This window comes from Agelaius tricolor, unplaced genomic scaffold (genome assembly GCF_023055355.1).
Source record: "Agelaius tricolor isolate 1412-34295 unplaced genomic scaffold, bAgeTri1.0.p SCAF_6, whole genome shotgun sequence".
Taxonomy (NCBI): domain Eukaryota; kingdom Metazoa; phylum Chordata; class Aves; order Passeriformes; family Icteridae; genus Agelaius; species Agelaius tricolor.
Window position 1 is genome coordinate 12,570,496 of NW_027269266.1, and position 17,350 is coordinate 12,587,845.

General features: G+C 36.8%; 1 protein-coding gene across 4 annotated transcripts in view; it reads right to left on the reverse strand.

Annotated features, from left to right (window-relative positions):
• ZEB1 (zinc finger E-box binding homeobox 1) overlaps nucleotides 1–17,350 on the reverse strand; it is a 120,281-nt gene that overhangs the window by 15,130 nt on the left and 87,801 nt on the right. For 3 of the 4 annotated variants that reach the window (XM_071428708.1, XM_071428709.1, XM_071428710.1), the window contains exons 2-4: nucleotides 8,857–9,057; nucleotides 3,703–3,765; nucleotides 1,924–2,085 (exon numbers count right to left, since the gene is read on the reverse strand). In XM_071428708.1, coding sequence (XP_071284809.1) covers nucleotides 1,924–2,085; nucleotides 3,703–3,765; nucleotides 8,857–9,057 — 426 coding nt within the window. The remainder of the gene's footprint in view (nucleotides 1–1,923; nucleotides 2,086–3,702; nucleotides 3,766–8,856; nucleotides 9,058–17,350) is intronic. The other variant, XM_071428711.1, reaches the window with a different exon arrangement.

A 17,350-nucleotide genomic window follows, 5' to 3' on the forward strand; every position in this document is an offset into this window, starting at 1 on the left:
GACCATGCTACTCTTCCTTGCTTCAAGTCAAAGAGGAAAGCAAGTGTTGCAAGGATGCACCTATGCACTGTGCTGAGCCTGAAAAGGTGGAAGGTCTTTACTGATTAACATTTTATGCTCTGACGCACAAGGGGCACATTTGTACACGCTGTCATTTTAGAGTTTCAGAACTGTAAGAATTATTAATGCTCCTTAAATGAACCAGTACTTTAGAAAGTACTTCTGAATTATTTACCTTCATGACCTCTTCCAGCAGTTATCACCACAGATTGATAATATGTCCTATGAAGTAGCAATTAATTCTGTTTGTGTGGAATTTACTAAATTTTTACCGAATGTGCCACTGATCTTGCAACAGCGAAAAGCAATCAGATCACTTTTCCTTATGACTAAAAATCACCACTTTTTCTGTCATATAGGTTCTTTTACACTTGTTACAGTAACAATCAAAATAACCCCTAGGGATTAACCCACAGGGATTGTTTTGTTGTACTATCCATTTTTGCTTTTCCTGGTTTAGCTGAGTTGTCCAAAAAGAAAGGCATCCCCACAGGTGTAGACCAAGTATACTTCCTTTCAATTCTCTTTTTACCATCTATAATTCAACTCATCTGACATAAAGAATACTCCATTTCAGCACAAATACAACTCAGTGGAAATGTCAGAAGCACGTTAGCTTAAATTCTATTTCCATTGGAGGAAATGGAGAAATGAAAACAGTTTCCCAAAATCACAAAAAACTCTGATTCTCTCAGTTCTCTTGTCTACTTTTCCAGTTTGGAAGCATGCATCTTTACCAAATGTCACTATATTTTTGGCATTTTCTGTTCCAAAATGATTAAAACACTAAATACTATTATTCAGCATTGTGATCTTCACAATACTTCTCAGTGAAATTACTGGGATAGGTCCAATTTAAATGATTAATACAAATATGTATTTTTAATGATTACATGGAAATCATATGACAAGTCTGTAAAACTAACTTGACAATATGTGCCACTGGAACCACATATTAAAATCTTAAATTAATGAATGCACTTTTTAAAGTAAAATCTGTAATAGCATAAAATCTCTGGAGGAGCAGAACAAAAAGGTTATATTCATTTCTTAAAACAACTAGAACACAACTCCTAACCATTTATGTAGGCTGTTAGCTTTTCTTGAAAAATCATAAATACTCCAATTGACACAAGCTATCAAAGCTGAACACTTGAGAGAACACAGAATGCCAAATCAATCTCAGCAGCATTCATCTCCAAATACTTCATGATGAAGAAATGAACAAAGTGTAACCTCTCATCTCACACAGAACACCTTAAGCATGAAACTTCTTCAGAGGAAAAAAAAACTATATCTACATAAAAATAACAACAGGTCATTATTTTTTTCACATAAACATTTTTGTATGAACAATGCTTCTTTTTTCTCTGCTGCTGTTCTTTCAGGCAAAAAAACCCAAAAGCCTGTCATAGACCCAATAAAAGAAATTCTATCTAATAGGCCCTATTGGGAGCTTTGTTTAGAAATATAAAAAAGGAAAGAAATATGTTATAACTCTCCTTAAGTTATTCTTATACAAAATTGTACTATTTTGCTTTACTTCTATTTTGTTTAATAAATGTTTATTCTGTTCTTTCATATAAGAATGTTAATGGATTTATGAAAGTATGAACTTCTCAATGACTAGGTTATCATTTAGGTACTCCTACAAGTGAATCCCAGTGCATGTCTTGTTTGCAAAATCAAGTGGCAATGTTTTTTGCATGATGATCCTATCCTCTTATAATTAGTTAACTAAGATTTTTTTTTCCAGTGTAGTAGCATGTATATATACTGCTGTCTTCTTAAGCACAGCAGAAGTTTTGGGTCAAAGAGTGAGTACAACTGATTTCATAAGAACTGAGCTGATGACATATTTACCATTTTCATCCTGACCACTGGCTTCTGGTGTGCCTTGTCTCTGGTCCTCCTCAGGTGCTTCAGGGTAGATAACAGCTGTATCTTCTTGTTTAAGGAATTCTTCAACATTAGGGTCATGGTTTTGCTCATTCTCTGCATCAGAATCACATTCATCTTCTTTTACTAAGTGTGAAAAACAAGACACAAGATACAAAATTAAGTTTAAAAATAATATAAATGGGATTCAGTAATTCACATTGCCAAATATCCCTCTAGCCAAGTATTTAAAAACTCTTTACAGATACTAGCATAGGTCAAGTCCTTTAAGATGCCAGATTATGCCCTGTTTTGGAAGAATTGGTAGCATAATGATATTTAAAAACTTGACTAAACACAGTTTGCCTAACTCAGTGCATTTTTGTCATTTCAGACTTAGCTGCTCTTCTCAATTTCCCTAAAAATCCTAAATGCAACATTAATCATGATTTAGGCCTTGTAGTTGGAAGGCCTGTTTACCATCTTGGCTCCTGTGTTTGCAAAAGTACATTTGTTGCCTTCAAGACACAATTTTTAATGTTATTTATAGCTGTTCATTAGCACAAACTCAGAAGATATTTGAACTCCGTAAAAACCTGGCCAGATAAATGCAGCAAACTTGAACTCTGACTGGCTTGTTCTGTGGTGTTGGAAATGGCTACCAAAAAGGCTTCAGGTCTAGTAAACAACCTTCAACATTTCCCACTTAAAGACTTAAGAGAAAAGCCCAATGAACAACTGTATTGCAAAGTTAGCAAATAATAAATTAAATATTTTACCTAATGCTTGTGTGATAAATATTTGATCCCAAGTATTAGCCTAAATACAATGTTCATAGAGTTTATTTTTACCATAGTGGAACATTCTGTGAAAGCTCTGCCTGCAGCACCTTAAATCATTACAGATGTTCTTCACTATTAATGTGAGGTATATTTTTAATAGGAAAGAGAAGTTTTATGATTCATCTCTCAGTGTGAAGTCACATACTCAATTTACAATTTGACACAATCTTTTTATGACATGAGGCAGTCTCTTACATGTAGACTATAATGCAATGAATAATGCAGCTCTCCACACTTATGTGGCAAGAACTGACTTTACAGGAACTGAGAAGAATGGGTGAAACTAGAGTTTAAAACATATCAATGTGTTTAGATGTGGCTTTGCTTTTAAATAGGACTTACTCTGATATTATCTACCTATCTAGTAAGGGCATTAAATAAACCCCCCACAAACCTTTAAGAAGTTGGATGGGATATTTATTAATCTTCTGGCAGGCCGAGAAATGGAAAAATAACAAACCATCTATTTTTGTTTGAGTCTGAAACTGAAGTACACATTTCATTTTGCTTTCTATGTAATCAGTCCAAACAGAAGAGTGGATAATAAAATACAGTATTAGCTTAAGTCTATTTTTGTATATTTCTTCACAGTTTCAAACACTACCTGTTGACCCTACATGTAAGCTCATTGCTATTCCTTGTCCTGCCCTTTGGAGATGCAGTGCTGCTGGAGCTGTGTGGTCAGTCCCTGGCAGGGCTGCTCTGTGGCCCTGGTCACCTGCACCTCTGGACCCTGGACACCAAAAGATGCCCAGACTTTTTTCCTCAGCTAAAACAACTTTTACAGTTTAAGACCTCTAGCATGGAAAAGCAAAGCACTTTTATAAACAGAAGTGGGAGAATTCCAAAGCTTTTGGAATGATACCTAACTAAAATTCAATAGCACTTTATGAATAAGGGACTCAGATTAACAAAGAAATACCTGTACATCCAATTTCATCTGTCTGAGCTTCAGGCCCCAGGATTTCCTTTCTTTCTTTTCCAGCTGAAATAGCACATTTCACAAAAAGAATGAATATTTAAAGAAAACCCCACAAAACAACAACAAAAGCCACATGCACTCCAACAACTTAAGATACTTGAGTTATTTCATCAGTGCTTTCCATTTCTGTATTGTTCAGGAGTGCATTTAAACACAATGTTCTTTTAAAAATATGGATGGCACATTATTTCAGCAGTGTGTGATCAGTTGAACCACAAAGATATTTCATACTTAAGAAAACCAAACCTAAAAAGGAAGCAATACTAAACACTGACCATTATGTGAAGAGAGATAAAGCCATGGACAGTGTGTTTCACCAGCAAATAGAGAGTCAGCTACTTAAGTGACCCCATGTAGAAATGCAGCCATCTGATACATTGAACATTATTTCCAGAAATCAGAGCATCATAAAATAAATGCAGTTATGTTATTTTCTCCAATTAGCGGTTTTCAAAAATGATTGATAATTTGCTGGTAATGCCTACAAACAGCAACCTAATGTGTTTTCTTTCTTGCAAATTATCTGGAAACCACTTAAGGCTGTGATTGCCTTAAAAAATTAAACAAAAAAAAAGGATTTTAAACACGTGCTCCCCGTTCAGAACAACTGTGCTCTGCAGAACTGCTTCACGTATCGATTCCAATACTTGGTATGAATCTGCAGAACCAGCACTGCAGAGCCAACCTGCTGCTCCAGCTCTACCAGCTCTGCTGAGCTGCAGCCCTCAAGGATGCAGCATGGAAGTTTTAACTCTAATTTTCACCAACAGGTTGCTGGTACAAATCAATAAACAGCGAAGTTATTCTTCATTTTGGTTCATTGGTTAGCATGGACTGGGAAGCTCCCACAGGAAAAGCCACTGCTGACATTTCTGTCGGTACCTGGCTCAGGGCAGGAGAACACAGCAGAGCTACATTGCTTGATTTGCTCTCTGTCAGTCCTATGCTATGCCAATAGATGTGAAACTAAAGTGTTATTTCATAGTTTCATTATGGAAACCTTGGATGCTACAGACCTACACTCAGAAAACACCTTCTAGGTGATGCAGAAAGTTAGAGCACAGCTGCTCTGACCTGAAATGGCAGCTGTTACACTTCTATTACTTATACTTCTTTTACCTTCCTTCATTTTACTTCAGTGCAGGAAAAATCTTTTAAGTTGTCAAGTCAAAAGCCCAGAACATTCTAGCTTTTTAATTACAGAAGAAGCCAATTTCTCCTTTATGGAAGGAAGATGATAAAACCTAGGAGAACTTTCAAGTTCTCAAATAATACCAGCTTCCTCAAAGGAAAAGCTTCTTAATTCTGCCTACTTTGACCAAAGCCCACAGACCCAAGGTATCTGCAAATAGTGGCAATTCAAACAGACTTCTTACTTTAAACAAGAAATGTGTTTAAAAGGAAACTGCAATTCTTAAATCTTACCTTAATTTCAACTGACATCTTAAAAACCCAAATTTTGGCTCATGGTACCAGACTTGGTTCAGAGTTTGTAAGATGGATGACTTGATGCAAAGCAAATTTAAACTCAAAATTTAATTTCTTAAAGTCAAACACAATACAAACCCACTGTTTTCCTTGAAGGAGGGTTTTTGATGGTTGTGATTTTTCTCCATTATGAAATAGGATCTACATGAGGGGAGGATATCAATCAGTAAGTTATTACTCTGGAAATTTAAATTACAGGGTCGCCAGTAAATTCCTCTGGCTTCAGTACAAATAAAAGTTATGCTTCCCAAGAGAATGTCAAGGAATTTATGGAATTATAGATTAATCTAGTGAAGTTAAACTCCCTCTCAATTCTAATAATCCTAACCTCTGTTTGGTACTGTCTCTTCCCAATGACTAAAAGTAGGGTATAAGACAGGGAGAAAGCCTTTTTCACAGGGAAATGCTGTAGGAATAATTAATAATTTGAAAAATATTAATAGATATACATCTTTATAGCTATGTATGGTCCACAAATAAAGGCAATGTTGCAATTGTGCCCTCAGAAGCCCAGTTATCAGACAGCTGGGAAACAACAGAATGGGATGTGATGTGGGATGTGATGATGGGGGAACAGACCTCAAGACACTGTTCCACCAAGCAGAAGTCACAGCTCTGAGTTCCAGAGGAAATTCAAGCTACCTGCTAAATGACAGCTTAAATAGAGGTCTCCACAAATAGCAGCTAGGTCATGAATATCCATCCTAGTATTGCAGCTGGACATACCAGATAGTGTAAAACAAGTTCTTGGCCTTCTACATCTCATCACTGCTTATGAGCTACTGCTCAGAGACACACTGGGGCTTCCCAGGGTTAAATGCTGATGATTTTCAGATGTCAGGGGACAGTGTTAACTAGCAGCAAACATGCCTGACAACTACTGGTATTGGCTGACAGTAAAGATCTCTGCATGGCTAAGATAACTGATCAAATTGAAACCACTAGCAAAGTGGAAATTTTGGCTGTAGGCAGAAATACAAACTTCACTGAAATTTCCACTGCAGTCTTTATCTGCAGAGGAGGAAATAAATTCCAAAGCCCATCAAGAGAGTTTCTAATTTAAATTCTTCAGAGCTAATTTTCTGATATTCAAGTAGCAAGCACTATTTACAGCTTGCAGTATTGACTGGTTGTTTGCTTTTTGACCAAAAACATGCCTCACACAGCCCACCAAATGCCAGCATATACTTTTGAGCATATAGGCTCAATCTAAAATTTGATGACTTCAAAGAATTTTTGAATTCCAGAAAGCACATAAACATAAAACACATTTTTACTTTTTTCAAAGATATCTTAGTTCCAGTCCTGAGACCTCCAGATCTGCTAAATACTTATAGTACATAATAATTTTCTTTTAAGAGCATTAATACAATAAGTTTAACTCCGTCTTTTTTTTTTGTTTTAATTGTAGCATAGTTTTTACTTCTAACTAAAGCAAAGAAAAATCATATTAGAGAATCATTGCACACATGAATGCTGGCACACTGTCAACAACATGTACAGGATACACGTGGTTCACTTTTTTAAACCCTTAGGACTGTTTCAGTTAAACCTCTTGAGAAACACACCTTATATTTAAAACACCTGTTCCTAGGGTCTTTTAGAAATTCAGTTAGAATGACTGGAAACGGAAGGAAACTAATCTGATACAGAAATGTTATGTGTGTTGTTTCTATTCTGGGCAATGCGTGAACAGAATAAATATGCAAAAAACTCATTCTGTCAAGTTCAGCTAAACCCAGAACTACTGAGTACTACTTTACTGATGAAACACAACTTACTGAAACTGCTCTAGAGTATATTTTCCTAAAGGTAATCACTAGTCCTGAAGATAGCTGCACACCATCTACACCAGAACATTCCCCTGTATGTGAGAGATCATGTATTCAGTACCTCTCTCTTCATATTTCTAACATGCAGCCAAGACTGATGATGTGATTTTCAGCTCAGACCTTTCCTTCTAGGAAAGCTATCAAAAGAATAAACAGTATTCTACCCTAGCAAATCAAAGCTCCATAAAACCTAATGTAGCCTCACTTTTCACATACAGCCATTGCCAGAAATTTCAACTATTTATTTAAAAAAACCCCTATTATCAAATTAAAAAACCCTTCCAGACTGCTACAAAAGAGGCTTCAGAATACATAATTTTTACAGATCTTTTACAAATCTGTGGTGTTGAGCAAGCTTGTATGGCAATTGATTAATCTTTTGTCTGGCTACCAATGAAATTCTGTCTTCATTGGCAAACTCCAAAGCAGAGAGACATTGCTTATATTGCAAATCTTCAACCACAGAAGAATTTAAAATTAAAGAGAAGTTAGAATTTTAGAAAGCAAATTTTTATAAGTTAAAAATGGTATGTTTCACATAAGAAGTCAAAAAAGATGGCAGTGCATGTCTAGAGCCCTGAAAAGCCACAGAAAGTTGCCCCAGATGCTGTGTGATGGGTACATCTCCAGAAAACAGCCAGTCCAAGAGGTCTTGATCCCAAATGTCTGGGAGCCAGTGCTCTTCTTCCTTCCCCTTTTCAGATTTCCTACACCTGTCCTTGAAGGGTTCAAGCCTACCCAGAGCCCACTTTAATGTAACCACACTTTCTGAAGCCTGCAGGAGATATTACAGGAGAACTAAGAAAATTACCTACCTAGTAATTCAGCTCCAAAACACTCATTTCCCAGCACAGCATACCTTGGCAGCTATGTAAAAACAGGCTGAGCTGATGCTGTTCTTTGAACTCTCAGCTGCTCTCTCTCAGCTGGACTGCAGTTAGGGCCATATGAGTGCTTTCAGTTTATTTAGATGTGAGGTCATGCACCATGTATTAAACCACCACTGTTAAAAGTGGATGCTAGGAATTGTTGCTGGAGTTCAGATATGCTGAAAAACATTCTGTATCTTTCAGGGCATTAAGGCCAAATTCCACAGTAAATTCCACTAATTTATACATTTATCCCAATTTGGCTCAAAAGTAAGCATGCTGTGTGATATTATGAAACTCAGTATCTGGTTCCACAGTAAAAAAAGGTCCATTTCCTGTCTGCTTAAAATTTTCAGCTTCTAAACCTGCTGCATAATATGTGCAACACTTACCTTCTTCCAGTATTTTCAAAGTAATGATTCATTATGATTTACATAGCCAATTCTAAAACTAATAATCTAAAAATTATTTTTTCTGCCTGTATTTTACAAGGAAAAAGAGAGAAATTTACATCTGATTGGGTTTTTTTCATGTTTTTTGTTTACTGCTTACTCCCCAAGCTGAGCCAATCCTGAACCTTACAGGGAGCTCTGGCAGAGACCTGCCAGGCAAAGACTTGAAAAAACCAAGATCAAGTAACTAGTCTTTAATCAGCCCTTGGAATGCTGCATCTACAGTCTGGAAGCTCCTACTAAACAAAGTCAACAGAATTAATGCACCTCTGAATCTGCTTCAAATAATAAATTAAGAAAATAAAGTATGTTAAATAAATATGTTATAAAACCTCTTTTTTGGTTGTGAATCTTACATGTTATTTCAGTAATAAAGGAACCAAAAAAAGTTCTATTGAATCTTCATTTTAGAAAACTTTCTTTCCATAATATCATCAGTAGAAATGAACATACCTTCATCTTCCCAACAAGTGTTTGTACTCGCTTCTCTTTCACTGTTTTCTGGTAACACTATATGGTCCGTTGGCAAATCATCTTCTGGCACACTAGCATCACAGTCTGCTGCATCTGTTACACTTTCCTCTTCCACTATATGCAATTTATCTTCATCATCTGAGTCTGAGTTTGCTTCTACCACATTGTTATAATTGGTGACTGTGGAGAGACAAAAACAAAATACTGATCAACATACTCTTAACTGATGGCATGGGGTCACATAATTATTGCTTCTTGGCCATGGGGATGGCACTGCCTTGTGAGCAGCTTGGCTGTAATGTCACACACAAGGAGCACCTGACAGCTCCCGGGCTCCCACCCCCTCTCACTGTGCACACCCAGTATAAGGCTGCACAAGAGAAGGCAGCGGGCAACCCCAGAGGTGGAGCCACAGTGGAGCAACAGAATTCCAGCTGGATCACTCCAATGTGGATGCCAGCATTGCCAAATGTCTCATTTATGATTGTTATGGCACTGAAGACCCCGTGGCCTCAGGCACAGCACCCTTCAGAGAAGGCAGCCCAGCTGCTCTCGGGGCCCCAGGAGCAGCCCTTTCCTGCAGGCACACACTGTGTGCTCCCCCAGCCCAGCTTCCCACTGCCTCCTCCTGTAACCAATGGCACCCCACGCTCCAGCTGTGGGAATCACAGGGAAACAAGTGGGAACAAGAATGAGACTGGATTCAGAATGGCTTAAGTGCTCCTGAGTCAAGCTAAAAGCTCTTGTAGTTACACCCATTAAAGCCTCAGCAGGATGAATGTGAAAGGAAAAATCACAGAGATCACTTAGGGAATTTCACGTAACACTTGCCCAGTTACCATAAAAAGGTAATAACTCTACTTTCTTAGCCTGGAGAACATATTGCAAGTCTTTGGACAAAGGATTACATGACAATATATATGTTTCTGTCATATGTGAGCAGATTATTATTATAACAGTCTTCATTTGTCGGCACAAAAGATCAGTTACGGTCATTTCAGCTAAAAATGTAAGGAACTGTAAGTAAACTGTATTAAGAAAAAATTACTTTCACAGTCTGTTTAAATGTCTTGTTACTCACACTGAAGTTAAACTATGAAACAGATCTACGTTGGTATTATTTCTCCACTGCCAAGCTTGAACTTCTTACTAAAATGCTTCAAAATACAGTGTAAGAAAGAGAATAAATTTATAGATGGATAAACCAACAAGACTTGGCTGCAGCACTCTTTCAATGGTTATCAGAATTATACCTGGGAGGCACATAATCATGGTACTTTATGATACCTGCATCCTGTCACTGTTAGTTCACAAGAAGCCACTGATTATTTCATGTGAAATACTGCCTATTAAAGTAGATAAATAGCAAACCAGACTCCTGCTCTTCTGAAGTTAGCTCTTCTTTTTTAGTTTTTTTAGAGTAGATATTTTAGTCATTTAAAAATGCATGTAACCAGGAAAAGTGAGTCACATTATGAACAGATAGGCTACCATCTCATTTCCTTCCAATTCAGGAGAAAAATGTCTCATCTAAAACATGCATGAGAATGACAAAAGAGCCTTTTCAATTTAAAACAATCATTCAATGTTTCCATATTTTACACAGTGCTATTTGAAAAATGTAGTAACTCCCCACTACTCATGGTATTGACATCTTCTAAAACAGCAAATTTGGGCAAATTGCCTAAAAACTAGTATCTGGTCCATTTCAATTGATAAATTGATATTCACTTAATGTCCTCTAATTGATTTTGCCAAGTAAAATAGCTACTGTAAGTGATGCTATAATACTGTGTGATATAGAAGACATACAAAAACAGGAGACAAAATTCCCTCACCAAAGCAGACGAGATTTATGAATTCATTCTCCTGAGGAATGGTAAATGCAACTTTAAAAAAGTGTGAGAACAGACATAAAACAAGAGGAAGTTGAAAATAATTTTAGCCTTTTCTCTTGATTGGGTTTTACTCTGAGGCTTAGATGCAGAGTATTATTAATATAAAATAGCAATGTATTTTCATTTGCCACATATAAAAGAGATAATTAAGAGTGAGGATCAAAATTTATAGGGATAAGTTCAGATGTAGATAATGAATACTTTATTTTTTTAAAAATAAATTTCCTATTTAGTTTGGGAAATTAAGTGGTATTCCTTATATTAGACTTAGAGTGGTTTTATGGAAAACAAAACCATAATCAAACAGTTTGTCTTCAAGAATTAGACTAATGGAGAAAAAATGTTTCCTCATTAAATACATTACAGATTTGATATAGTCATTAGGGCTCTCTTCACCATGAAACATTTCCATTCATCCTCACTATACTCAAGTGCCAACTTTGCAAAAGTTAAAAACTCCTCCTTCCTTATAAAAAGCAAAACTGATCTTTGGGATTTCAGTTTCTTTCATTAAAAATCAGTTGTCAAAAAGGCAAGACAATAAAGCATACAAGAAATCTGGTTCTAACATTTTTTCTTTCCTCTCCCCAAAATGCTTTAGGGAAAATAAAACTGCCAAAGCTGCATCTAAAAGGTCTCAGCACATTTGGGGTGGCCAGGAAACCCACCACCAAACACAGCAGAAAGTCAAGCACTTAAAATGACAGAAGCACTCATATATCTACACATAATTTTAACTAAATGATTACATGCTGCTTTCCTTGCCTCATCTAGTGCAGTGATAGCAAATACAAAGGGAATGCTCAGTTTAATGGAGTGAACTGAATATTTGTAGCCTTCTGCCTCATTTGTTTAGATTGCAAAGTGATTGCTCAAACTTCTTACTCCCTTCAGCCAGCAGTGCACCCAAAGTTTCCCTTATAGGATGTTAGCCAGAATGGGATTCCATATTATATATTATAATGTATGGCATATGCTTGTATGCAATATATTGTAACTATTTATTGTACAATTATAAGATTATATATTTTATATTCTACATAATTCCCTTAGATGGTATTCAGAAGGAATGCTTCAAAACACATAACTAACTGAACTGTAGTAGGGTGATGCTATCTCCATTTTGCAGATTGGAACCTGGTTTCTTAAAACCCAGAAAAGTCTTCTGGCAATCCTGGCATTGCCACATCAGTGCAGGGCACTTTAGGCTGTACTTTTCAGAAGACTTTGCATTCATACAGTGTTTTACACATTCAAAGCACACTTGTGTTCATTCCAAATGCAGCTGTGCCCAGAGCCCAGGTACTTTGGCCCATGTGCCACAGCAACCAGAAACATAGAGACCACTTCCAAATAAATGACCTTCCAGAATCACATAAAACCTCTTTCAAAATGAGAAAGTAAAATCTAGTCTTTCTGAGGAGCTTTCAAACGCCCTGGAGAGAATGCTTTTGATTCCTGCAGCCCTCTACTTAAATTACTCTGCTTTCCAGCAATTAAGGCAAGGGTTCTGGAGGCAACAGCTTCCTTTAATAAACACCCCTGATTTATTCTCTGGGCAGCATTCCTCCTGTGAAAAAATTATGTGATCACATAATTAAAGATCTTATCGTTATGCATACATGCAAGAGACAAATTAAAACAGTTTGAACAATCTTCATTTCAACATTTTCCAACTTTTTTTGAATGCTCAGCTTTCAAAGTCAAGTGTTTGATTTCAAAGAATGTATTAACACTCTTTAATGGAAACGATGGTTAAAAAAACAATCAAACCCTGTAATTTACTGTATTTTTAGCTAATTAAAATTAAAATCAAAATCCCATTACATGATACCATACTGATACCTTCATGGCTGCAAATCTTAGCTTTAGCAATGCAGATTTGCTCCTGGCACCCTGCAAGACGAATGGGTGGCAGTAGGAAGCTGCTGCCTCCATTTGCTCAGACAGATTTTGGCTCCATGTTTCACAGGAACTATGGCATCTGGCATTCAATTCCAGGGGTAATCATCCTCCCCCTCTCCTTTCTTCAGTTCAGTCCTACAGCCAAATTTAAACCTTCCCTATCTGTACATAATTTTGTGTGTTTTCTCCTCCCATCCTAGCTGTTTCCTCAGAATAGTGACCACTGAAAGAAGAGGACAACAAGCTCACAAGCCTTGTTCAATGCCTGGCGCCAGAGTAGCTGCTGAAGTTGGGAGAAATAAATTTCATTAAACCTTTCGGATAAAGATTGAAGTATATTCAATACAAAAGCAATACGTAGAGACAACTGCTTACAATCTCAGAAAGAAATTAAATTGACTATACATAAATGATGACTTCAAGGGGCTTCTAATTTGGCAAAATATTCCATGCAGAAAATAAAACACACAGAAAACCTTGCTCGGAACAGCTATGGCTTCCCAGTGAAGGAGCTACAAGTATTTCAGACTTCAGTACTATTTACTTTTAGCTAATGTCATTTAAAAGTAGCGACTAGCTAAATAAAATAATTCAGCCTGGATCACAGAAATTTGGCACCAACAACAGTCAGTGTCTCCAGGATGAGACATTGCTCTGTGAAAAGCAAGGACAATTAGAGAGGTTACGTCACCCTCGGCCACCACCGCTCCAGGGACGGCCATCAGCCACAGGGGACAAGCTGCAGACCACTGAGGGGTGTCTTATCAAGATAACTGTAAAAGCCACAGATCATGAGCCATGGCTGTAATCAGCTGCAGACAGGTCACAGACAAGCAGGTATGATGTATGACACACACATGGGCCTATTCTGTTCAATGTACAGTATGACACTTCAGCAAAATTTTACATTATTAAAGTTTAATTATTAATTTCAGCTTTACTTTCACAGATTAATAGAAAGCCTCAAAAAACATATTATAAATTACACTGAAGACTAAATATTGATTCAATAAAACCAATTTTTATATCATGACTATATAAGATCTCAAATAATTATGAAACCGTAATTAAAAATACATTTTATGAACCATAATTACTTTTTTCCTCTTGATCACTTTCATGATACAGTATCCTGGTTCTTAAAGAACAAATCACTAGCTGAGCTGAAATTTTCCTTGCTCTAACAACAAATGACTGCAAAATGAACTGCAGCAAATGAGCTTCACTTTCTGGATTTTTACAGTCCTAAATGCATGACATTGCACAATTCTAATTAAAAAAGAAATGTGCTCAGATGGAACTAGTGATTAAAGAGCTAAAACAGAGATATATATTATTTTGCTGGTTGAATACAGGTGGGCAACTATGATACATATGTCTAATCAAATCAAACATGATATTTGAAAGGAAAAATTTGCTAGTTGCTGGTTTAAAATCAGTAAAACCAGGAAATCCAAGGTGAACACCAACATTGTGGTGATGAAAGACTATAGGATTCATTGTTTCCATAACATAATGGGTGAGTCCCCAAAAATACAATTATTATTATTGCCATCTGGGTGGCATTAGAAGGAAAGCTTCTTAAAAAGCTGTCACCAGTTACCTGCTCACCACTCCCCATCCAAACCTGCCCTCAGAATCATTAGATGGCATGAAAGATGACATTCCCAACACAAGGAATAACACCATCAAGTTGATGTCACTCAATAAGATAAAAACATACATGGTAGAACATGCATCAGAATGATCTGAGATCAAATCATTCAAGAGGACAGAACTGCACTTAAAAGAGGACAGAAATCCACAGAGCTAAGGCAAAATGCCTAACATGTAATACCAGGATCTGGAAGGCTGCTTTGAACCTGCTAAAACCTTTTGCTCAATACTCAACAATGCTCACTGTCTTTTATGTAGGATCTGGTCCAGCATTCTTACTAGCTGTCTTTTGTACACCTCTCCATATGTATCCCAAAAATTCTTCCTACTTCCACTGAACAAAAAACCCCCCACAACTTTTGGGAATTTGTGAGTTAACATTGTTGAATTTTTTTAAGATGTTGAACACATAACCAACACATCTGAGTTGTGTGAGCTCAGCATCTCAACACTGAACTGGCAGGGGATGTAGAACAGGTGTGAGAGATTCTGATCTTTAAGAAATCCTACTTCTAAAAGCTCTTCCAAAAAAAAACTGTGAATGCTCATGCATGAATTCTCCTAGAAAGAAAGGTTTGATTCTACAGACTGGAACAACTCCTGTGCTCTCTGAAGTTCATTCCCAGTTCATGGATTTCTGCTCTGACACCCTACAATCATCTCTTGGAAACCATTTACTCTTTGTCAGCCCACCTGAAAATCTGCTCCTATATATTATTTGGATCTAGTGCAATATTTAAGCAAAATATATTGTGAAGTCTGAAACCTAGTCATTTAGCATTCAGTATTTTATACTTAGATTTTAGGGTACACTATTAATTTTGTTACTGCTCCTGAATGAAATGCCATACTTTCAACTCTCCACTGATAAGCTGCATAGACCTTTATGTTATTATCATATTTTTCCTCTCAGTTTAATACATGCACTTGACATGTAATAATATATACAGAACCATGCTAACACCTGAAGCAGAAACATGAGAAAGAGCTTAAGAAAAAAGAAGGCATATGCTCATGCTTCTACTAAAATTCTCTGCTTAGAGTTTTCTGGCTTCTGGAATTCCTAAATGACTTCTACTGTCTTCATACCTAAGAGCTTAATTTTCTGTGAATTTGTCTGCTTACTTTTTGGATTCATGAAAATTTTGGCATCCACATTAGTCTGAGGCAAGCAGTTTCACAGCTCTGTATTGTGGGCAGAATAAGTTTCTTCTGTTGATTTTGAACCTGCTCTGCACTCCCTGCAGTGGGTGCCCATTGTGTGCCCCCCTCGTGTGCTCTGTGCTGTCCATGATTTTATACACATCACAGCACTGCCCTCCCCTACAACATGAAGAGTCTTTGTTCACTTGTTACCCATACAAGTTTTTCCACTGATCATTTTTGCTGCACCTCTCTGGACCTTCTGTTCTGCTGCATCCCTGTGTTAGCAGGGGGAGAGGTGACAATCTAGAACTGCACTCAGCATTCATCTTGGATTAGAATGGCAGCACTACAATGCACTGTTTTCTTCTCTATCCCTTTTCTAACAACACAACCATATTTCTAGGACTTTTTTTGACTTCCACAAGTAATTAAGCTGGCATTACTAAAGGTTTATTATCTGTAAACCTGGAAGTGATATTCTTAAATAGTAACAATCAGGTCAGAATCCATCACAGGACCCTTCCTCATACACTGCTTCACTTCTATCCATCTAGAATTTTACCTGCCATACTATTTGGCTATGTGGAAACACTGCCAGTATTTCCCAAACAAGTACAAGCAACCCTTAGTGAAAATATTTGCTGCTTCACACTCATGTCACTGCCTTCATCAGGCAGCAGAGTGATTTCCTGTAGCACTGAGATGGCCAGCAGCATTTATAGAGGAGAGTGGAGGCAGCAAAAAACATTCCATTAGGTAGCCTGTTGAATTCAGTAAAAATACACAATGAGATATCATTATGTGCAAAGAATGAAGAAACTGTATTATACTTTCAATTAAATTGTTCAGGAACAACAGCCATGCCAGAGATTAGTTTCTGAAACAATTCATTTAAAATTTAATTTAAGAACATACTTGCAATTTTCAGAAAAGTCATTCTGCTTTTAAGAACAGTATAAGTGCTATGACTGTGGAGAGCAGCAATAGCTTTTATATATAAAAGTTTGACTTGTGTTGATTTATATTTGTGTAGATATACACACACACAGGAGTGTGCTCACACAAGAATGGGGAAACTGGATTCAGTCCTTCCTCTGCCTGAAGGGACCAGACTTACATCTCCTACACATGTTTATATAAATATATGAATAGTTGGAAAAATATAAGTCTAAATATTTATATGTACCACGTAAATTTCTGATAATTTTGTTTAACTAATAAAAACCTCTTTCAAAATAGCTTTACACCTCCTAACTGAATTCTAGTCAAATGCAGCATGACACACTTTGACTGAATATTCCAACACATTTAGAGCCACAAAATTCAAGAATTCTAATAAGCTCTAAGGTATATAAATCACCTCAATACACATGCATTGGATTATTTGCTCTTCAGGTCAACTCAAAGAAACTTTGAGTTTAAAATAAATGCTTTGCAAACAGACTGCAGAAAAAATGTGCTGTAAATACTTTACCAAGAGGGACACTGGATGTTTGGCTTGGCTTATCCAACACACATTAAAATCAACAATGTAAACAGAATTTTTCTGCTTGTCAATTTTAAATTATGGTCTTAAAATCCATCAGCATTTGAAACTAAAAATACCCCTGACTATCAATGTTGATGGCAAAGTCTGGAGTAAATTCTGATGATCTAAGTCAGGACCAATTCCCCAGAATAAGGGTAATGGCTACAGCTCAGGCACTACACCCCGAGATGACATAAGTGATACTGGGAGCAAATGTGGCAAATATTCCAGTCTCAGTGAGAAAACTTTCTGCTGGTTGCCTTTGTTCTTATCATCATGCCACTTTCAGGTAACTTAGTCCTACCTGCAAAATGGCATTGGAACAGTTTAGTCATGTACA